The sequence below is a fragment of the Dermacentor variabilis genome, chromosome 1 (genome assembly GCF_050947875.1).
Source record: "Dermacentor variabilis isolate Ectoservices chromosome 1, ASM5094787v1, whole genome shotgun sequence".
In the NCBI taxonomy this organism is placed as follows: Eukaryota; Metazoa; Arthropoda; class Arachnida; order Ixodida; family Ixodidae; genus Dermacentor; species Dermacentor variabilis.
In genome coordinates this window covers 284,190,647-284,214,767 of record NC_134568.1, presented here as the reverse complement: position 1 = coordinate 284,214,767, position 24,121 = coordinate 284,190,647, and the positions used below count along the sequence as shown (strand labels likewise).

Below are 24,121 nucleotides of genomic sequence, written 5' to 3'. Positions count from 1 at the left end.
GCTCGCCCGCGCACAAACGGAGTCTGCAGAGTGTAACCGACGGGTGCACTTTGCAACCCAGCACGCCAGCCGCGACTGCGCCGGGCGATAAACCGTGAGGCAGGAACTTTGGCCAAACACTGGTCACGACGGGCAGCTCGGTCCTAAAACCTGACAGCCCCCCCCCCACCCCTTTTCTCTTATTCTGTCCTTTTTTTTTTTTTTTACCTCATCCCCATGCCAGCCGAAGTTCGGGTGTGCGTCGTTGGCAAGACAGTTATGGTGCGGCCGGCAGACTTGCACTCTTCCTTCATTATTCTAACCATCACAAAAAATAAAGTAAAATAAAAAAAAAACTAACAGTGCGCACACTTATGCCGAAAAATACAAACGGGATGCAGTGGTCCCCGGTGCAAATAACTGCAATTATCGCTTACACTCCTTGTTTACGGTGACTGATACACGTACGAGTCCATATATAGCTATGCAGTTCAGCTCGGTCATTCTTCCTAACAGCATTCCTGCAGGTATCAATATCCGCGGCAGCCGCATCGGATATAAACAAAACAAGGCCACCGAGGAGGACCGATCCTATACGCGCGCTCTCCGTCTACTGCTCAGTAGCAAACAGAAAGCGGCCAAAGCTGTGGCGCCTCAAACCAATGCCACAAACTCGCCTCATTCCAAGTGTTTCGAGGAACAGGATTTTAACGCTTACGAAGCACCGCGACGCACGACGCGCCTCCATCAGTTTCAGAGCTGTATATCCGTAATTCTATCCTTCCCCATCTTCATTTCACCTAGTGCCCTTTGCAGCAGCTGACTAGAGTTCATAGAGCACCAGCTCCGCATGTGTCTACGGTGCCAGAAACCTTACTGCACGTCCATGGTGCGGTAGTAGTAGTAATAATGGTGGTGGTAGTAGTTCCTTTTTTTCTCAGTGGCAGCGGTGACTGTTAAGGGCGGTTCAAAGCTGGGCTCCTTCATGCCCCCCCCCCCACCCCACACACACACATCTCCGGCACGCACGCACGCATGCAGCAGCACCGCTATTCTTTATCGTTCTTACAGATTCGTTTGAAAGAATGGCTTTGCAGAACTCTAGTCAGTGTTTAAAATTATGACGCGTTCAACCGCAAACGCCCGCAAAGGGCAGGAGCCAAGATGCATCCGTTTAGCCAGTCAAAAAGATTTAACGACAGTATACCCTACAGCAGGCAAAGAACAATCAAGAAAAAAAAGAGAAGAAAAGAAAAAAAAGAAAGGCGAATTTCAGCGAGACAGAAAATGCGCCTTGGCTGTATGCGGGTGTCCCAGCTAACTTTAGCCAGAGCTAAAAAATATGCGAATGCCACGTAGCTGGACAGAACAAAGGTAATGTTGTTTGCCGTCGCTTGGAGATACTCGGATTATTCTTTTAATTCCGCCTAATTGGGTAATTGGTCTTAATTAATCAACTTCTCAAATATTAGTTAGATTAAAGTGCCTGAGAAAATTGCAGAGCGACACGAAAAACTCCCGATACAGCTTTCACTTGCTCAATGCGTGCTACATAAAAGTGTTTTTCCGAGCGTGAAAGAAGCCCGCGAATAAACGCAAAATTGCCGCGCGACTGGCCGCTCGAGGCACTTTGCGTGTACTCGGCGGCTTCTTTCGCGCTCGGAAAAACACCTTTATGTAGCACATACTGAGCTGTATGGGAAGTTTTTCATGTCTGCTATACAATTTTCTCATTGAGACTTTTAATCTAATTATATTTGAGAAGTTGATAAATTAAGACTGATTACCTAATTAGGCGGAATGAAAAGAATAATCTGGGTATCTACAAGCGGCGTCAAACAACATTACTTTTGTTCTGTCCAGCTACGTGAGGTTTGCATATTTTAAAATTCTGGCCAAAGTTATTTCGGACGTCCTGTATATACACTATAACACGAGAGGCTTCTGACGGTGGCGCTGGAGATGACATTGTCCTAGAGTCAGTGTAGACATATCGCCCTGGCGTATTTTGTAAACAAACGGGGCAACATTCCCGCAGAAAGGAGTGCAATATACTACACATGCGCGTCAGTGTGCGCTCGAACAAGCACGAATGTAGCACACGTGGCCTTTAAAAGGCAGAGGAGCAAGACTCCAAACACTCGCTCGCTAACTGAGACGCACCGAAGCACGGGTCGTGAAAACATGGGCGCCAAGCACGGAACACGCTGACACAGATTGCGCATCCACCGAGGGCAGCGCGCCGAAGTCGCCGCAGCGCAGTCGGTCGCGCCTTAATCCTTGCATTCTTGCAGCAGCGGTCTCGTCGGCTTAAGCAACGCGAATTCATTTCAGGTGCTGGACTTAAACCGCACGCCGTGCGTGGCTCTTATTTAGGAGAAGGAGACGAGCAAACCTCTTACGCAACAGGCACGGGCAGACGGAGAAGGAAAGGCGTGGAGTGCAAGCGTTACGTTCGCGCATGGGAGGCAATCGAGACAAGCCGCCTCTTACGTGCCGGCGTTTCCTCGAAACCAGCAGGGCGTGAATGCGAAGCTCGTCATGTTCCAGTGCGCAAGCCGCGCCGAGAGAGGCAGAAACTACACGCGCGCGGCCGTGCACCGTGGGCCCAAATGGAGTAGCTCCCTGCATGCGGGCTCCCTCGCCGCGGGGCATCGACACTGTGGGTCAAACGAATTAGGCACCAGCTTCCGCCATTGTTCGCGTACGGAGACGGTCCCGCGCGGCGGCCAGCGTCCGAGATGGCTCCTCATTACACGCGGCCCCGCCGATTTCCCAAGAACAGAGCGCGCCGAAAGGATGTGTCCGGCCGGCGGACCACTCGGCTCACGCGGCGCTCTCTAATGCAACGATGACTGTTCTTTTTTTCTTTATCATTCCTTTTTTTTAAAGGGCAGAGCTGAAATGTGTTTTTCGTTTCCGTGAAAAAAAAAAGTAAGATAGACACTTGCCTTTCTCAGTACACTTCGGGACGGTGGTGCACCCGCTGAATTTAATTAGTAATTCGCAGTGTGTTTCCTACTCCACGACTATGGACAATGAGGGATGCTACAATGGAAAGCTCGATCCGGATAGATTTCAACCACTCCGGTAGCTTACGACAAAGGTGCGTCTCAGCACACCAACTCGTTCGTGCATTTCGCCCCCGAGAAATGCCCGCGCAACGACCAGGCGCCGAGCGGGTGACCTTTCCGCGCACTATAGCACAGTCGCGCAGAGTGTTTTTCGTCGGTGGCGCTAAGCTCTGTGAACGCAAGCAGGAAGGCAATGTACAGTCGCACTAAATGGACTGCTGTTACGCGTGCTAGTAATTTTTCGTCTAGTTAATTTTTCGACAGCAAGAACGTTCCACTGTTATTACGATTTTAAGTCAATAAACGCGTATTTTCGTAGCTGCCAAGTGTGGAAGCGATGGCTACAAAAAGCGATAAAGAAGTTCCTTGTGACATCCAGCGCGAATAGGCACGTTTTCGTCAGATGTCCCGTTTATGTGTTTAGTTTACTCAGTAGCAGTTTAATGTCTATGTTATGAACGTGAAGCAATGCGTAACGCTGCCATGAAGACGTCATGCACACCGAACACTTATTTAGTATCAAGGGAAGTATCGAAGAACAGGATAGCTACCTCAATATATAACCAAAAAGTATCTGATCCATCTGGTTTCGTAAATAAATACCTTCGGAGAGAACACTGCCACGATTGCGACATGCGTTTTATGAAAAGGAAAAGCTGCGCACAAACTACGGCACCCGGAAGCTTGATTACTTAATACCGGATTTCTTACACAGACGCCCTAATGCATTGTCCATAATCGAAAGAAGCAGTTCTGTCCACGCCCTGAAAAAAACTATGCATACCTACCTATTATCATTTCAGTAGGGACGGACTATGTAGGTAAATAATCACCTTTGTTGTACAGAATTGTCATGTTTTCAATGTTGTTCATTATATCGTCTAGTGTTTGTAGTTACTCTTGAAGTCATCATATGTTACATGTATTGTGCATCCTTGCAGTTATATGTGGCTTCCACCACTTTTTTAACTTATTTAAACTATGAATTGCCGTTTTTTTTACTGTTCTCTTTTCTTGTTATTCTCACTGATTGTTTGTGCTTATGGGTAGCTGGCGCTTTGTCAGGTATTTATTTGCCTTTTCGCCAGCCTCCATGGAAAAGCTGTACATGATTGTCCGAAAAAAACAAAACATAATTGCTATTTTTTTTAGTGTTCGCTTTGTTTCCGCCGAAAGAAGAAGAAACAACGTACGTCAGTGCATCGCATTCATACTACCCACTATATGTTTGCGGTGCCATAGCAGTGTGTTAATAGAACATTTTCCGATTTAGCTAGTGCCGCTTCTACGCACTGCACGTTCACTCAATGACCACATCGGTCACATATAGTTCAAATGAAGACGAAGTGCTAGATGCACATGCTGGGGCTTGTCTCTTGCGCATGCATGGTTCCATCAGATGAGCCAAGTCTACATTTTCCATTTCATAATACAAATCAACTGTGATTGCACACGCTATTTGGAAAAATGGCTACGCCACCATTAGTTGGCCAAATTACCTTTCAAGAACGCTAATTTTACAATTATGAAATGGGTCTATTACACATCGTACTTTCTATCACTTCTGTTAATCGACTTAGGGCAATTAGCCTCCCGACCTAGCTGTACCCGCTCATACATTTGAGTAATTTTTAAAATGGCGCATTTCTCATTTTTCTGCAGATTACTGACAGGTAGACTTAGGAAAGTCGCATCAGCGCCTTTCAAGAACGAATGGCTGAGGGAAAAGGAAAAAAAAAAAAAGAACACCGAAAATGTAAAGCATACAAGACTGATCGTCAAATCAGCGCTTGTCTGCGCTGTTCGCCAATGCTACAACTGCGCGTAAAATGTGCGAGTCTCGCTGCTGAACTGCAGCCAACGCAGAACAGGTACACGACATCGATTGTGCTTGTGCGACAGCAGCGCATGCGGAGTATGCGTCGCACTCTCGCGGGCAAAGGCGGGTGAGACGCTGTTGCGTTCCGCTTTTCTTGTTATTATATTTAAAGAAGCACTCTATCCCGTCTGCGAGACCTCGGGAAAAACCGCGCCGCAGCAACGCCAATCGTCGGATGACGAATGCGTATGGAGATGCGCGCCGCTCATCACGCCCGCAGACGCCGCGGTAACAGCGATGCAGCGAAGCGTGTGCCCCAAAGACTCAGAATGCACCACTGATGCAACCACCGCGCCCACTGTGAGGAAAATACACCAGCTTCCCCGCCCGCTCAACCCCACGGAAACGCCGCCGTGGAGCAGGCGTTCCTCGGTCACGCGTGACATCGTCGCCCCTAACTTGTCGGACGGGAAAAAAAAAAAAAATTGTCAGCGACGCACAAGCCACGCGCTGCGCAGCGCCTCCCTCACGTGTGTATACCTGCAGATCTGCACATTTAAATGAATTCCGCTAAGAGGAAGAAGCGGTACCTCCTCAAGTTGATGTGTCAGACTTGATTGCCGATTTTCTTCTGGACCCGCGGATCACTCCCGTCTGCGCCTCCCAAGAGTCGTCAACGCCCACGGCTCGTTGCTTACATACCCTCACATATAGAAAGGATAGCGAGAGGCTGCATTTCGTGCACACCTCTCCCGAGATTCAGCCCCTGCACGCAGCACGGCGTCAGCCTGCCAGCTACACGACGGGCGCCTCGGAGTTTAGCCTCGGAAGGAGGCGGCATCCGGTGTGTGACCTCCCCGCGGTCGAGTGCACAGGGCCACTAGAGCGCCGCTCCCAAACCAGTTGGCGGCGCCCACGTGCGCGGTTGGCGTCCGAGCCGCGCGCGCTGCCCTGCATTCGCTGCACAGCAGCATGGCCGTGCACGCGCGAATACCTCGAATAAGGGGGGCTCGGGAGGCGACCAAAATCCGATGACGAGACGCCGGCCGCGACGTGGTGAAAGGCCCGCAGCGCCCCGCCACTGTCGTTCGGCGGCGACGAACACGGCGCTTCGAGCGAGGCCGCGTTTACACGTTCGTGCGCAGGCGGGCCGATCGAACCACACCGTTCTGACGCTTAGAAAATGCGACTCGCTGGCGCTGACTTCAAGTTAGAACGGGAAACAAATCCTGTCATGTCTGAAGAAACGCCGATCGTGGAACCGAAGAGCGATGCTAAATTTCTTTCTAAAGCCGAGCCAGAATCGCGCAGCGAGCCACATATGGCATCAAAAAGAAACGAACCCTACAACAGAAACCATCTTTTCGGTTGCTCACAAACTATCCACAGTGACCAAGTCCAGATAGACCTTAACCAACACACGTGGCACACCAAGCGCGCACTTGTTAAAGACGTGCGTATAATATTGTGAGGGGGCGTTGATACAATCTCGACCGGGTGAGGTTTGTCTTCACCGCAATAATCAGGAAACGACGACGAAGGCGGGCATCATGATGAAAAAAAGAAGTGGAAAAGAATGTATTCACTTAATTGGTACGTGGTTGTGACTCTATCCGAGTCTCGAGCGGTTCTCTCTTTCACAGCCGTCCGGATCCGCTTTTCATGCCCTTTTCTTCCCTCTCTCCCTCGTTGAGGGAATCCACTGGCCAATCACAAACGCCGAATCGTTTACCACCTCTATCGCCTCTCACTGGTCTTCAACGTGCTGCTCGTGGTGCTCATGCCTTCCACGTGCTGCTCGGTTACGTGGTGCACCTGTCTCCAACGTGTCACAATAGGAGGCAACCACCTGCCGGCGACGCTTTTTCCCGGGAGTTCTCGACGATGACCCCGTCATCGATAAGTGGCCACTTCATGACGGTCAGGAGGGCGACGTTGCTGTCTTGAAGCGAAGTGAATGATGAGGCGTGAACATCAAACGCGACAGCTGCGTGTCGCTGGTGGGGCATCCCCCCACTCTGAGGGACCGCTATAGGCATAACAGCACCGCCGCCGCCAGAGGTGGTAGTCGATGGCTTCTTGCAAAACTTGGGGAACACTTGACAGGTCGATCATAATTCAAATAGATGAAAAGCAAGGTACGATATATATATATATATATATATATATATATATATATATATATATATATATATATATATATAGTCTATTTACAGAGGTAGCCAAGATGGCCGAACACGCGCAACGTCCCAGTGATCGTCGTCTTCTTCTTCGTTAGTCCAAGGCGGATTCTTGTAACAATATGGACAGCAAAGGCGAAAACAATAACCCACGAAAGGGTGTCAGTATGACTAAAGGACAGACAACGCTGCACTTGTTCAATGGGGTTCAGCCAGGACGTCTCGTTACGGCTCCGTACAAACAGTGATATTACGCAGGCTCCGACGACTCTAGGAGACCACACCCACTGCACTCGATTCTGGCCAGAAATCACAGGCGTCGCCCGGGGACGCGGGAAAGCAAATTGGAACTTGGCGGGACAGGCCTCGCCGCTGAGGCCACAGAATAGAGGGGCTTTAGTAGAGCGTATACTGCCGCACGCCAAGCGCTGGAAGCCCGACATGGTAACGCGGTTGCATAACAGCCACACGTGTGGCTGCGTTCCACTTTTGTTCCTAGGTTGTGTTACACTAAACTTAATGGTGGCGTGCGAGAGGTAGCAGTGTTCGCGGGAAGCGGGCTCCCATGGAAGTTGTCGCGTCCAGTCGTCGGGTTATGCCAGACCGACATCGCTTAGCACTGGCATTTGTAATCGTCCTTAGAGGCACCAGAATGTAGCGTATCCCAGTAAGCTGACCGTGAAGGGACGCAGGGAGCCACTTCGGCAAGCGAGGACACAGAAAGTGACTACGTCGCACGCGCGGTTTTTCTCGGGGCACATAGCTTGATTGGAATGCCGACCGCATGCTGCTGCTCCGTTTGCCAGGTTTCGGGGAGTATATGCATACGCTCCCACCGGAGCATTGATTAATATAAAAGCTAGCTTTTTTTTTTTTCTGCCTCTCCTTTCACAGCGTATGCTTGGAAGACACGAACAACGACGTCTTGTTCATAGCGCCAAGCAACACCCCTGGGCCCTGAAGATTTATTTCTGGCTCAGGGCACAGAACGAGCCACACTTCAAGCAGAAGCTTTCACACGACATACGTGAAGAGCGCGCCAGGCGCAGCTCAGCCTGACAGATGCCGACAACAAAACTCGAACGTGACCGACGACGGCACCACCAGCCCGGGCAGCAGTGCGCTGTCGCAAGCAGCCTAGGCGCTTTCAAACCGGCTGCCCGCAGCCGGAGAACCGGCTAGTCGCGATCCATCAATCAATCGCGGCAACTCCAGATGATGTCGCGAAAGCAGCCGCACCATTCCGTGACGGCAGTACTTCTCTTTACGCCGGATGCTAGTCGAGTGGCTTGCGAATGAGTCAGTGCGAGACTGCGACATTCAGGTGCTACTACAGTGCTACGTCGTGCGAGTCCGTGGATTTATCGACCCGCGTGAATCCATCCGCGGTCCCGCGAAGGAACGAACAAACGTGCACAAGTACAAGGCAGCAGCCTTGACGCCAAGGGCGGATCAAGGATACACTCTGGAGAGGGAGATAGAGGCATCAAAGCATACAATGAACGAGAATAAAATGAAGGAAATTGGGTGGGGCAGGTTTGCTGCACGCTCCATACTAGGCAATAGCGCAACGTTCGCGTTGTTTTTGCCTTCGTTGCTGGCAGTTAGTTAGAAAGGAAGGCGCGAGCGTTAAATATTCAAAATTGGGCTCGCAAATACGGCTTAACTATAACACGCATTTGTAAAGTTTCAAATACAGCAAGATTTGTATACTTGGTTCATACACTTCACCGAAAGTAACAAATTTGCCCACATTAACTGCTAGGACAACTATTAGTGCATTACGTGATGCAGCGTTTTGAATTGTACTGTACACATATAATTACCCTTGGACAATGGGCAGCAGTGCCAATAAGAAACGCCGCCGACCAACTTAGCAGCGAGCGGCTTAAAGCTTGGTCATTCCCATATTCTATGCGTAGCGCGCGGCCTGTGCAAGCAGCCATTCTTACAGGCCGCAGCAAGTGCTGGGTTAATGCACTACCTCGGAAAGAAGCAGCACACGTTTACATACATGAAGCCGAAAGGCAAAGCAGCGTACAAATGTTCTTCTGTATATGCACAGAGGCAGCCGACACGTGTCAGAGTGGCATCAACACAAGCTCTTGCAGCATCAAGAAGGAAGTGAGAACGTTCACACATGAGTTACTGAATGCCGCAAGCCAAGTTTACGATGAGCACACGTCAGGCACTTCCTTGTCTTTTAAAAGAGGCAGGAGCGGAGCATTAAAGCCGCAAGAGGCACAAAAGGCAGAGCGTTGCTCAGTACCGCTGCTAAGATGCCGCCGGTAGGCGTCGTTAGCCCGCGTCCGCGGATCTGTCGACAAAGCTGCGCAGCGACAGGAAAGAACGCCGCGCACGCTTTTCACCCAGCGGCTCGCACGAGTCAGCGTGGGCGACCAGGCGCCGCCGCGGAGAGTACGACGCCTCAGCGGGCTCTCGCTCCGCCTCCTCAGCTCGGGAGGGCCACACAGCGACGGGAGACGATGAACTCTGCAGGGCGACACAAAGGCGAGCCAAAGAACGCATTCCTGCTCGGTCACACAACGCCGAGTAGCCCCGGACACAGCGAGGGGGGGCGAAGCAAACCCTTCCGACTACACGCGCGCGCATACGCACACAAAGACCTACCTGCAGAAAAAAAAGAAAGCGCGTTCAAGGGCGACATCGAAGCCGGTACAGAAACTTTACATGGATACATGAAAGCGTTTTAAACTTTACCGTGCTGTGTAAAACTAAGATCAGAGGAAACAGGCTTCGTCTTTTTAGTAGATGATATGCAAGATTCACAAGCAGGCTTTTCGACAGTGTTCAGGACGCCGCCCCTAAATGGCAGAACTCAAGAACGCGTTCGCACAAGCTACCCTCCCGTTCTCTCTCGCATAGAGCTTAATGTCTCTCTCGAGCACGAGATTCGCACATGTGGGGAGCCTCCTTGTGAGGTGCCGCATGTTGTAATTCTGCGAGCACTCTCTCCTTTTCTGCACGCGATTTGAGTGGAGACGTCTCTCTGTCAACGTGGCGCTACAAGGTGTGCTGCCAGACCTGATATTTACAAGGTCTTTGTTTAGCTTAACGGCCAACAGTGTTTCATGGCGGTAGCAATTATATGGACACTCCAAGCGCATTTCCGTCGCCGTCGCCGTGAGGTTGCGTATAAAGTGCCAGGAAAATAACACCGTCACCCCGCGCCCTACGCTGTGTGTGCGAGTGAAGGCTTGCGAGGGGGCCGACGATCGCCGCTCAATCACGCCCGCGCGAAAGAGACGAAAGCATCAAGGAAGCGCGCCGTCTTCCGCCGTGCGTGAGGCACCCAACGTTGCGAGGTACTGGGGGAGGGGCGAGAGGGGGACGACGTTCAACTCCGGCTGCAACTGCGCATGTGGCGGCTGCGCGCAGTCGCGCGGCCGTATCTTGACGGCGATCTGCGTTGCGGGCAGTCTGGGTGCGTCGGCGGCTTGTAGCTTTGTGCGTGCTGCGGGCTCTCGGCGCTCACTTTGCGTTGAAGCTATAGACAGTACAAATGTCACTTCGCTCGCTGCTACTGCCGCGTTTCCTCACGCCATCGAGTCAGATGCGTTCATGTTTGCTTGTGCGTGCGTGAAACCATGCTTGTTAATTTAGATAGTGTGCCTATGTTTACAAGTTTATACGGCCTATAAAACTACTATCCTTACTTCGTATGACTGTCCACTATTTTGCTATCGTAATCGATGGTTCGCCTTTCGGGCGAAACTGCTACTTTTTTGTTCCACTCATCTGTAGGCACTGTCACATGGCTGGGGCCAGGTGGCAGAAGCACACCTAGAAAATCCGGAACCGGCACCTTTTTCGCGGACGCAGGACAGGGGTAAAGGACAGCCGACGTGAGTGTGCTATGCGACGACTCGTCACAGACGTCTCGAGACAACGCTGTCTCACAGTGGCCATCCTCAAAGCATGCGATGGAGAATGCCGGCAGTATGAGGCGGCTACTCCATGATATGTGCAGGCCGCAAAAGGGGAATGGTGGCCCTGCTCAGGCAGCGGTGTCTCTCCTTTTTTTTCCCCTGCATCACTGAAGGTTCAAGTGGGTACAGCCTCAATATAGTCAATCTAATACAGCGCAACAAGGCCATTTTCTGTGTGATCAGGGTTGAGCAGGAGTAAGGAACTAAGGAATGGCTTTTGAATAAAGCGATGAGCAAGGAGGTGAATGCATTCTGTTCTTTGCAGGCCGGCCGGAAACATCCCCGTACCAGAGGTTGAGCGGCCATGAGGCTGCCGCTGCTGCTGCTGCTGAGTACCGTGGCTGCGATACTCGCGCCACCTGGCGCGCTGGCCAAGTGTCCCTGGTCGCGGGACTTAGTCGACCTGCACGCTGACTGCATCTGCGCCTACAGCAGCACACAGCGCCTGTCTGTCCAGTGCAGCCCAGTGAATTTCGCGCGACTCATGAACGCGCTGCATGCATCGGCGCAGAACGTGCCCATCGATCTGCTCCATATCAACAACAGCACGGTAGAGGCGCTGCCGGACGGCGCGTTCGCCAAGCTGGACATCCAGTCACTGCACCTGGCACGCTGCCAGTTGCGTCAAGTGTCCGAGCGTGCGCTGCAGGGCCTCGAAAACAGCTTGGCCAGCCTCAGCTTGCCCGACAATCGGCTCGAGGAGGTTCCCGTGGCGGCCCTGCGACGCCTGGCGTCACTGCGCCAGCTAGACTTGTCCAGCAACGCCATCCAGCATGTACCCGACGGGGCGTTCACCGGCCTGCCACTCAACACGCTCAAGTTGGCCGACAACGAGTTGAACATCGCGGACGACGCATTCGCTGGGCTCCAGGACTCGCTAAAGAACCTCAACCTCAAGGGCACTGGCCAGGAGCGCGTGCCGCGCGCGGCCGCCCAGCTGACCTCGCTCGCCTTCCTGGACCTGGCGCAGAACAAGATTGCAAGCCTGGCACCCGAGGACCTTAGCGGTATGCACACGCTCACCGCACTCAACCTGGAGCGCAACCGCATCGTCAAGATCGACGCAGATGCATTCGCCGGCATCAACGATACACTCAGTTCGCTCTCGCTGCTCAACAACCTGCTCGTTGAGTTTCCTGGCCAGGCACTTGCCACGCTCACTGAACTTCGGGTAAGTTGTTTGAGCTTGCAACCTCGGCATAGTGATGGTGCCTAACTTTTCAAAGACCTAAGGGCAGTGAACACACATGCCTAACACATCATGAGTGAGCGAAATGGCGGCATTAAGTGGGGAATAAATAGACCAATGCAACTGAGAACCAGTGCAGCCAATTAAAAAAAGAAACATTTGTTTCTCCTTGTAGAGCATCATGATGGTATGCTCCAGCTCAAAGAAAGCAAAAGGAAAACATGCCACTGGATGGCAAAACAGATGAGAGAAATTGGCACATCATAGTTAAATGGTGCATGAAATAATACTTGATCTATACTTTATCATTTCAATGGAAGTACGAAGGCAGTGGCAATAGGCAGGATGGTCCAGCAATGACCTCTCTACCCCTTCTTTTCACTGTCATTTAAATTGCAATCAATCATCTCTGTTAAAAAATTTTTGAGCACTTGACCTAAGACATTCATTTTTAATAACAAATACTGTGTGCTTCAGCAACAACTGCCTCCAATGATTAAATGTAGGGAGTATAAAAAATAAGAAAACATACTTTTTGCTGGCCAAAATACATATGAATGGTGTACTCGAGAAATTGTATGATAGTTGCCAATAAACCAATTTTAATTACCGACTATAGCGTACATTTTGCATTTAGCAGAATTAGATCCAGTCAGTATTTCAAGGCATGTCAATGTAGTAGGAGCCCAGAGACACGAGACATAGGCCCAGAACTTTGAGCGCAATGCATTGGCCATTCCACATCGCATGCAACTACAGACTGCCCTCTGCCAAAGAAAACTTGGTAACGTGGCAAGTAACTTGGTAACATGTAAAACTTGGCACATGGTAAAAACAAGTCAACACAAAGACAAAAAAAAATTCTGACAGGAACCATATCATGAATGTCAATGTTAATGTGATTAGCATTGAAGCAATGGAGTAACATAACAGACTGTATTGCGAATACCAAAACACATCGTTTATAAAGTGTTTATGCAGCCAGGCTCCTCTCTCACACTTCCCGTTGGACAAGCTGTGCCAGTACCGCCACAAAGTCTGTGTGTGGTGCGTGTGTGCTTATATATTCAGACAAGATTGTTTCGATACATATGACTCAGATTCGATTTTGCCCAGCACGGGAGAAATTTTACACAATTTTTTATTTGTCATTAAAGAGCGGCCAATACCCAGTCACCCAAGTTGGTTCGACGGTTGGTTTCGAAACCAATTACCTCAGCACAGCAGTCCAATGCTCTACCCATTAGACCATGGACCACTCAGCCACTCAGAAGAACTTATTCTTGGGGAAGCTGGTATTTACATTTTGTTATACATGTTGTTCTTGGCGCTCGACACTTTGTACCAAGAACAACATGTATAGCAAACCAGTGATCCAAGTTGCCAGGAAAATTATTAGGCATATTGATAGATGGCTAGATAGCTACAGGAAAGTGCATGAAGTATCCTAAGAATGCTAAGTATATTATATTAATATTTTTAATAACTTAGTAATATGTGCCATTTTGGGATCTTTATCGATGTAAAACAGGTCCCTTCACAACATTACGGCATTACTGTGAATTTAAATCAACAAGTGTGAAGCAAAGGAGCGTTTGGTAGGTTGTGGGCTCATTCAGGTCTTCCTGAGCCTTGTTGTTTAAGTTTGGCATAATTCCCAAACTAAGCAAATGATTCAAGAATGGACCTAAACAGATGTAAACAATGTGGTTGCATCTCTATGCCCCTTCCGCTTCAACTTCAATCATCATCTCTTCAGCAAGATCAAACATGTAGCCAAATGGCTACATATGTGATTGTGGGACTACTTTTGAAATTTATTGCCATTAGCTCAGAATTAAACTGTATTTTTCTACTGTGCCAAAACACTTTTCAGAGGCTAAAACAATTTACCAATTACGATACTCCCTAATGCGAAATTTGAGTGCAGCTCTATGCGAGTTTTCATTTCGCGATATAGTATTGGCTGGTGCGGACAATCTGCCTCGTGTGGCACGTTGCAAACTGAGCGAAGTCTGGCGCGACTGCCTCGCTAATCGGGAGATCGCGAGAAACAGCACATGGGGTGATGCATGGGTGTGATTCACAGCAGACGCCGCAAACAGACCTACGCTAATGCAGTGCTTTGCTTTCATATATGGTATCATGGGACGCACTCGCTGCATGCCATCGGTAAAAAGATGACATGCACTACTCTGACGTCATCTTGTAGCCATTGTCGCCCTAAAGCGGCACTACACTTTTATTTCCACGCTTTTGCCATACCCTTCTCCTCTTCCACTTTCCATCTTGTGCTTTCCCTGTAGCCTCTTCCACTTTCTCCTTGTGCTCTCTTTACTTATCATCCCCCACTGTGCTCTGTGTTCGCTCAACGCAGGAATGGGCACGTAAAAGCTGCTCTAAAAGGTAGTGATTATTAAAAAGAAGATACAATGCTTAGAATGTTTCCACAGTTGGGATAAACTTTTCGTTACTTTGAACAAGTGCAAGTGAAATCCTGTCAAACAACCAGTTTTGATTTGAAGGGACGTGACTGACTGCAGTGGCAAACCAATACCAGGTTTTTGCAACACTCATCGTGTCATCTGCTATGGAGGCACCACAGAGAACGGCATGTTCTGAAACATTCACATGTACGTGTACACACACGTCCACATGCACGAACGTACAGCTGCCAGATTTTAGATAAAGCGGCTTCACCCATGTCACATTTGGCGACCCTTACACTGACATGCACTAAGAACACCATGGATTGAAGTATGAAGGAAGGAAAACAACATAGATTGAAGTGAATGCACTCACATGATTCAAGAGCTCGGGAGCACTGTGTGTTGGAGCAGTAACTCATTCGAAAGTCACATACCGTATTTACTCGAATCTAATGTGCACTTTTTTTCCGATAAAACGGGTCCAAAAATTGCTTGCTCATTAGAATCGAGTACGAGCCTAAATCTGCGTTACTACATCGCCATCGGCATTTCAACATGGCCACCTCGTACGCACTTCCAGCACTGGTTTGAGCCTAGCTGCCGTAGCTTTCTCCATGTGCTATAGTACGTATGCTTAGGCAATGCTTCCTTTGGCTTAGGTTAGTGCACTGTCTGTATTTGTGTTTTCTGCGTTTGCTCTATCAGCATGGAAGTGCCGACTGCAAGGACATGCCGAGTTCATCACGATGCCGCAATTAAAAGGAAATTGATCCCATGTGTGGAGGTGGACGGAAATTGGGCCGCACACAGGCATTCGAAGTTTCCGAAACTTGCATGTGGGCCTGCCGCAAACTGGAGAAGCTTTCTACTCCGAGGGCTGCTACGAACAGGCTGCGTGGCCCCTATCTTGAAAACGACCTGCGTTATATAAAGGCAGAGCTTATGCATCTAGGCGCACCGCGCTGTGTTGTTGTCGCTTGGTCGTGTTGAAGCGAGAGGCCGCACAAAGGAAATTAGCTAGCTCCTGCTACCGCACTTACCCAGTCCAGCGTTCTGATAAAAAATTTCCGCGGTAATTGCGCGAGATGTGTTCTTGTTTGTTTGTGCGTGCATGACATAATGCTTGTTAATTTAGTTAGTAAGCGAATGTTTAAAAGTTTCTACGGCCGATAAAACTATCCTTACTTTTCGTTTAACTGTCTACTAATTTGCTATCGTAATCAATGCTTCGCCTTTTAGGCGAAAATCCTACTTTCTTTATTTATCACAACTTTAGTGTATTGAGAGTAAATCTTTGTTTTTCCAAATGAGAGAAATTTGTATTCCTGTATGAAAGAATGAGGTGCGTGGCACTGTAAAGGACTTTTCTTAGGTCGCGGCAAACGGGTGCATGTTACAATCGAGGGTGTTTCTTTTTTGTCATGGAAAACGGGTGCGCGTTACAATCGAAGGTGCATTAGAATAGAGTAAATACGGTACTCCCATTCAACTCTGTAGGCTGCCTTTGGGTACCAGTGGCATTCGACAACGTGGCAGCAAAGCTTTGGGCTGTCGCACTGCAGAGGGCGATCGGGTGACCAAGTACGCTGAGCCACAGCAAATATTGTGCAACCCAAAGAATTTTAGAAAGGGTTCTGACATAAGTACAGTGCAGTCGACTGTGAAAGGGAACACTCTAATGTGTAGCTCTCACTTTGTTGGTGCTGCAGCTGCATGTACATGCTAAAGCTATGTCATGCAGTGCACCAGTGTGTAGAAAGGTGCCAGCGCCACCAACCAGAAGTCATATGCTGCAAGGCAGGGTGATTGTATACTTGCCAGAGGGGAAAATTCACACGGGATTGATATTCCCGAGTTCCCTTTAACAGTGGACCGCACTGTACATGCTCACGATACCGTATTTCACTGTATAAAACACTAGAATTGAGTTGACACAAATGCTGAGGCAGTTTCACAATAACTAGTGCTGAAGAATGGTTGGAAGTTGGAAGAAGTCATGTGTGTGCATGTGTGTGCATGCGTGTGCATGTGGGCAAGAGTGGTGTGTGCGTATGTGTGTGTGTCCTGCAAACTCACATCGGCTATAATTTGTGAAGTGCAATATGTACAGCAAAATAATCAGCTAAAAAGGTGATTAATCAAATTTTGTTGATTGGGCAATTACGCATTTAGTTTCTTGTACAAGAAATTTCTGCTTTTTCGGGCAATTCAGTTGAAGAATTAGAATTGTGCTATGTACCACCGGCAAGTTTTAGATATTCTGCATAATTCATTTTGAAACATGGCTGTATATACATATATTACCTACATTGACGAAGACCAGGCTCCGATTGAACTGTTAGTCAAACCTCCATTTTGTATGTGTGTCCTTTTCTACAACTACATGTTGTACTATATTCTTTAAACTTCCATCTTTCAACTTAGTATACATGTATATATCATGCACAATTACATACTTAACAGCCCCATACATAATAAGGAGCAAGTACCTACATGAACGGAGTCTCTCTCTGCCTTTTTTGCAAAAAAAATATACAATATATATTCAAATCTGCTTACAGGTTCTTGACCTGGGGTTTAATGGAATTCGGAATCTCCCGGATGATGCCTTTGCAAACAACCCTTTCCTGACACTCCTGGCTCTGGATGGAAATCCCATGGCAACTATACCATTGGAACCTTTCCGGCACCTCAACACAACTCTCAGGGGGATCAGCATAGGAGGTGAGCAGTCACACTGAACAATGCATGCGCATCTTGTTTCAGTGATTAATAGTCAAATGTAACTCACCAACTATACAATCACATGAGCATATTTGAACTGAATTAATGTTTTATGTTTTAAAGTAATTCGGTGGAAAAGTACAAAACTAACCTACCACCTAAGATTCTTTATGTACACAAAGGTTCCAGTAGGTGAATGAACACATGTACTGGGTTATTTAAATAAGTGTGTAATTATTTCTGCATGATTGCTATCTTTGGAGATAAATTCACTGTGGCAAAAAATAGAAAGCAAAAATATTTTAAATAACAGTTTAAGTTTTTGGTGACATGGGGACCGAGTAGATGAAGTATCATTATCTGAAGTGACCTGTGTTTTACATTTCCAACACTGACCTCCAGGAATGCATACAAAAGATTGTTGTATAGTGCAGCCAAGGCTATGAGCCACATTATCCAACCAGTGAAGCCAACATTCATTTGCATTAAGTCGAGAGTGATGAAATCTCATCTGGTCAGGAAGAATCGTAAACAGCTTCAATGTGAATTTCATTGGGAACAAGGCTTGTATGTTGTGGCTGAAATTTATTCATATTGGTTGGCATCTGTTTTGTTTTCTTCATACATTTTGCATTGTGCTTTCTCATGCTGTGTGACTCTATGTATGGCTTTGACATATGTGCCGTGTGAGAAATGTAAAAAAAAAACTCATGGTGAACATTTAGCAGCCCAAACAGACGAAGGACGTGGCAACACACATGGGTGCTTACTTTCAACTACTTTTACTTATGGAAATGCACAGAATATATGCCATAAATAGAAGATGCAAAAATAAAGAACGGAAGAGACACAATTATCACATACATGGGAAAATTAAAAACTTAAATTATGGGTTTTTACGTGCCAAAACTGCGATTTGATTATGAGGCATGCCGTAGTGGGGGACTCCAAATTAATTTCGACCACCTGGGGTTCTTTATTAGACAGTTTTAGTTTCACGTACGCTATACCATTGCATATGCTATAAAATAGAATGCTAAAGGACCCATAGCATATAGCGTACGCACGCTATTTCTCAGATTTAGCGTTAGCGTCCCTGCGTGGTTTGCGGAGTTTGCGTGAAACATGGCGGCGGTCCCGGCTGCCCGCTTCGAATTGAATTTGGCGTTGCTTTTGTCAAATGCACTTTGTTCATAGCAAATGACTGTGTAAACGGCTTTCGCTTAGTCTCAGGCCGCTTCGATGACAGAGTACTATGGATAACCTTGTGGTGTTCTTGAGATCTCTTCTCGTTTCTAACCAGTCGAAGCCTAACAAAAGAAACATTCAAGATGTCAGCGCCACCTATTGCTACAGTCGGGAGATAGCCGCAATGACGGCATATGGCCTCTAAGATCTGAAGATCTCGCAAACCAACTAAAACTGTAAAAAGTGTGCGCTGCTTAGCGTACGCTATACTATAGCGTATAGTGTACGCTATAGTTGCGTACACTAAACTAAATCTGTCTAATGTGCACCCAATGCACAGTACACGGGCATTTTTGCATTTCGCCCCCGTTGAAATGCTGCAGCCACTGCCAGGATATGATCCCACGACCTCGTGCTTAGCAGTGCAACGCCAATGCCACTAAGCAACCACGGCGGGTAACCACATACATGTGGTCGCCGCACAATCATGAGTGCTGCTTTCTTCTAAACACAAACACCCGCATATCACATCTTTTTTTCTGTTAGCATAAGGGACACCATGCTCACACATGTGCCATTCAGTTTAGATATTTCTGCTGCTTCTTTTTACTATTCTATTCATCTTGTCAAAGGAGCAGCTAAGCATGGCTGTATTGTCAAAACATGATACGCATCTACAGTCTCGACAATATATACCCAAATGGCCAGAAACAGCTTCTGTTCATTCATCCTTCAACATTCATCATACAACATTCGTCTGTTCATTAATTCTTTGTCTGTTAGCACTATTCCATGATCCAGAGCCAACAAGCCATAACAAAAATTCATTTGCCACTATTCACCCATTGCATAGACGTAATTGTTTATGGATTCTCAGAAAAGGCTACATACAGTTCATGCAGTGCCAGTCACTAGGCAAGGTTGACAGGCTCTTTTTAATCAAGACACGAAACTGAACTTTTGCGAAAACACAGGACCCAAGCATGCCTTGTGGCTTTGGCTGCACACAGAGGCCATCAAAAAAAGAGCACCATAAAAAATCCTACACATCGCAGAACTCCTGTAAAGGACACTTTTGTGACATTTTACTTCGGCTGGTGTTCCCCATGGGTAGTGTGAGCTGCCATTAAAGCTGTAATGCAGACACCAGTTCAGTTCTTTAGAGGGAATTTTGAATTAACACTACAGGAGAAACATGAGCGAAAATGTCCCTTCTCTTCAGCACTTTCTCATCTTTTCCCAATGTAAACATTTTATGGCATTTCTTCCAAAACACAATAATATGAGAGTGCAAAAAAAGATAAGTTAGAAACGGGCTACTTCTTGACATCATTTCCCTTTCAATATTGCAGGACCCTACCTCGAGTGTGACTGCAGGGTGCGATGGATTGCAGAGTGGATAGCAAACAAAGACCTTCAAGTAACAAGTCGTGAGCGGAACCCTCAATACTGTGGAAAACCTGACCACCTCAAGCGACGCACGTTTGCAAAAATTGAGCCCTCTGAGTTTATATGCAATGCTTCAACGACAACAACACCGCCTCCAACAACAACAATGGCAACAACAACAACAACAGCAACAACAACAACAACAACAGTTCCTCTGACGACCGCAACAGAAAGTGAGCCTGTGATCCCAACTAGCACAAAACCTCCTACCACAACAAGCAGCACTACAATGATGACAACTACTCCTACTAGTACTAGTACTACTACGGTGCCTTCAGTGGAGTCGGCAATTACTACAACTACAGTTCCTGAACCAACAAGTGTTCACATCAATGAGCTGCTCGTTGCAGAAACCACGACTTTCAGGGAGCCATTTGTGTCTTTGAGTGAGTCAGCAGATGACGTCATCACATACGCTCCAGAGCAAACAGATGCCCCAGCACCTTCTCAAAGACAGGCCACCAACAAACATGTTCGACCACTACTATCGTCACCAAGAAATCAAGACAATCAGGCACCATCCAGCAAAGTTCCATTAGTTCCATACATTGTGAATGCTCAGAGGAAGGATTCTGCAGTCACTATTGAATGGCAAAGTGATGGCGAGTCTCCTTTAGGTTTTCAGGTAGTTTACCGATTGTTTGGAGAAAAGATTTATCGTCACGGCCCTACACTGCGGCCAAATCAGAGGAAGTACACAATGCAAAGTCTGCCCACAAATGAGTGCCTTGTGGTGTGCATTGTAAACCTACAGGATGCGCAAGACATTAATATAGACGACATCCTACCATCCCGGTGCAAGGAGCTCAAGCTAGAGCGCTATGTAATTGCCCATTTAGACAAAATCATCATTGCGTCTTCAGCAGCTGTGTGTGGCATCATCATACTGGCTGTCATAATCTTTCTTTGTTGCTGGCGAAAGAAGCAGGGCCGTGGCAGTGGCCCCAAATCTCGCCTGCCACTGCCAACGTCTACTGTTCATCCAACCATCAAGCCAACAGACGAGTGGGAGACCGTCTCCATGTACAGCAGCCGCAGTATTCCTCGGGCACGCATGTACCACATGGACAATGCTAATGGCTCTGTAAACCAGAGCTTTGTCATGGATGACAACCGCTCCCACATTTCCCATTTCTCCCACATGCCCAATGGCTACTCTTCCAAGGCCCGCTCTACAGCTGATGGCCAATCTCACAGATCCTACTCTCAAATGTCTAACAAGTACCGTGGCCTTGGCAACCCAGAAGTGCGCAAGTCACAGCAGTCCTTATCAGCTTTGTCGGGAACTCATTCTTTTCTCGATGCTCATGCAGGGCCAACAACGCGACCACTTCCCAATGGTAAAAAAAGAGTGCTGCACAATGGCCGACTTGCATCAGCCAGTTCCATGCACTCACTTAATGAGTATGACTCAGACTGGAATGCCCGGACAGAAAACTGGAAAGACAATGAAGTGGACATATACGTAGGGCAGAGTCATGTGGCACCTTCCCACAGCAAGTACCACCACCGATAGGACACTTGCCTCAGCTTGTTGTGCAGCTATGGCATCAGAGTGCTCACATCACCGCTAGTGCAAGCTGTTTACATCAGCGTGCAAGCTTGGTTTCCTGCCATGCTAGACAGCCCTTGTCTTTTGTGGTGCTCCATAATGGCTGTTAATTTTCTGCCTGTATGAAATGTCAGTGAAGTGCCAAAAACAGCAGTATCGCTGAGGGACTTCTGCAACTGTGTTCTGGGCTACGTGGCTGAACTATCAGAGCACTGGAGACTTTTCTGCTGTTCAGTGTTAAGGTGAACTCAGGAGTGCAGACATGCACAACCTACCACGTTCACACTGCAGAGCAGTATGTTCAAAAAGGACTGCTTTATACAGTATATAGATTGAAATACTGTTTAGTGTTGCCATTGCCTTGCTACTCACACACACTTCAAAACAGAAAAGTTGAAACAGAAAACATAATTCTTTATGCAGATTTATTTGAACAGCCAGAAAAGAAGATAGGCATGTCCATTTCACTATGCAGTAATTAAAAGACTGCTATGTTTTCGGTAAGCCAATAATGATAATAAGAAGGAACAATCATAAGCAGTGGTGTGCGAATATTCAAAACTTTCAAATAACAAATCGAATACTGTCCTGTTCAATTTGGTTTTTGAATTGAAGAACAACAATTCAAAAATTCATATATTTTTCAAATAGTTTTCGGTTACTTCACATCAAGTGTACACAAACATAAAATTTAAGCAGAAATTCAATAACTTTCATCTCATCTACAGTGTGAACACAACAGACTAGAGCACGCTGCATCACTCAGACAGCCAGACCTCTCTGACAAAACACGATCACTCGATATATAATCTTGCTTATACACAGCATTTGGCAGTGGGTACTGGTCGATAATTATAGATGCAGCAAATGACACACATTTTTTATTTGGTTGCGAATGTATACGCAGATATTAACTTTATATGATAATCCATAATAGTATATCTGAAGAGTTTAAGTTTGCAAACAAAGAGCTTGGTTGTTCCTAATGCTCCCTTTGTGCTTTTAATAAAGTAGACATTATAATGTAGACATTATAATGTGCAGTGTAATGATAGAAACTTTCTAATGTTGTTAATACCTAGATGTGAAAATTGTTTGATATTAATGCAAGGAGGCTGTGCATTATTCATAAAGTATTCTGTTCCGTTTGCTTTTCACATTATTTGATTCATATTAGATTCAGTCTCAAAAACTAATATTCGCACACCCTTCATCATAAGTAGCGTTCTAAACACAACTGTACAAGTATTTTCCTGATTCAAATACCATTGAGCCCAGCAATCATTTCACTTCAGGTCAATTTATCTAAAATATAAAGAAATGGCACTGTAGATTGTAGGGACACATGCTAGAATAACACATATCATAATTGCATATATGTACAGCTGTGTGTTGCAAATGCAGATAGCTAGTTAATACTCTAATGATGATTATTTTGTACTGTTCAATGCTTTTTATCATGCATTTTCATCTATAAAAAATGACATTATTCATCCTGTATAAAGTCTTTGGTGCCTGAGCAATACACTTTTCCAACATGGTTAAAAAGGTTGCTTTGCTGTCACGTGCAAAATGCAAAGCGAGCATTTTTTATGGACATTACCCTTTTCATAGAATCTGCCTCCAAGAGTAGCTTAAGAATAATAGGATGAGCATAGTACGGAGAGCATGCTAGCTAAGCTGGACTTATGAATAATGACCGTATCATATGAGAACAAGCTCAAAAAGGCCACGTCATGGCAAGAGCCTACAACTTGGAACAAAAAAATGACATGCAAAAAAAAAAGGAAAAGTTGATAGATGGAAAATATAATGCCATTAGCTGCTCTTTCCATTTCTCAACTATGTCAACAGAACTTTGTGCTCTGTAAATAAATTCATAAACATTTTTTGTGTGTTTTTCATTTAAGTTGTACCAAGCAAATTATTTTTCTCAAGAGTTTTGTTATGAAGACCTGGCATTGTAAGGATAAGCTACAAGAGCCTAGCAAGAACAGCTTATGAGTAGTAAGCTACTCTTGTATCTTGCATATACCAGCACTATGTTGCCATTGAGTGTATATCTGCTCACTATAAGGTGCGAGAGATTGAAGAACAAAATCAAAACAGCAGCAGTATTTCGGATTTTGTGGCACAGCAGCTATCACGCCTATAATGCACCACTAATTGGGGCTCTGAATTAGAGGTGTGCACAGGACCAGGCCGCGCAGACCAGCGTTTGTCTAGCTGAGCTCAGGCCGACAGGCATATTACATTGGACGGGCCACACCGGCATTGGAGCCCCACTTGGGTGCGCAATCCTTCCTAGCACTCCATTTACAGAAGAAAGATTGCCGAAAGGACCATATGCTGTTGTTTGTCCGCCGGCACACAGTGGTTGCTCACACAGATTCCAACCTGTAACATAATGAAACTGCAGCCACATCTATGCACGTGAACCGAGCGAGCAGCAGAGCTCAGCTTGCTGTATCCATCTTCGCCTACAGCCTGTTGCAACGCCACCGGCTGGTTTAAATTAAGTGGTCGTTTGTGACTTGACCGACACTTGTTCACTGCCGCGCAAGGCGGGTCGATAAGTTTCAAAACAG

At 47.0% G+C, this 24,121-nt stretch overlaps 2 protein-coding genes across 3 annotated transcripts in view; one reads left to right on the top strand and one right to left on the bottom strand.

The window, feature by feature from the left end:
• The window catches only part of LOC142566312 (uncharacterized), a 47,475-nt gene extending 24,053 nt beyond the window's left edge, over positions 1-23,422 (top strand). Inside the window, exons 2-4 of the mRNA XM_075677230.1 lie at positions 11,268-12,173; positions 17,182-17,344; positions 19,885-23,422. Of these exons, the coding sequence (XP_075533345.1) occupies positions 11,307-12,173; positions 17,182-17,344; positions 19,885-21,497 (2,643 nt within the window). The 5' untranslated portion in view covers positions 11,268-11,306 and the 3' untranslated portion in view covers positions 21,498-23,422. The remainder of the gene's footprint in view (positions 1-11,267; positions 12,174-17,181; positions 17,345-19,884) is intronic.
• Rab3GAP1 (RAB3 GTPase activating protein subunit 1) overlaps positions 1-24,121 on the bottom strand; it is a 302,634-nt gene that overhangs the window by 199,389 nt on the left and 79,124 nt on the right. The gene's annotated exons all lie outside the window — the stretch shown is intronic.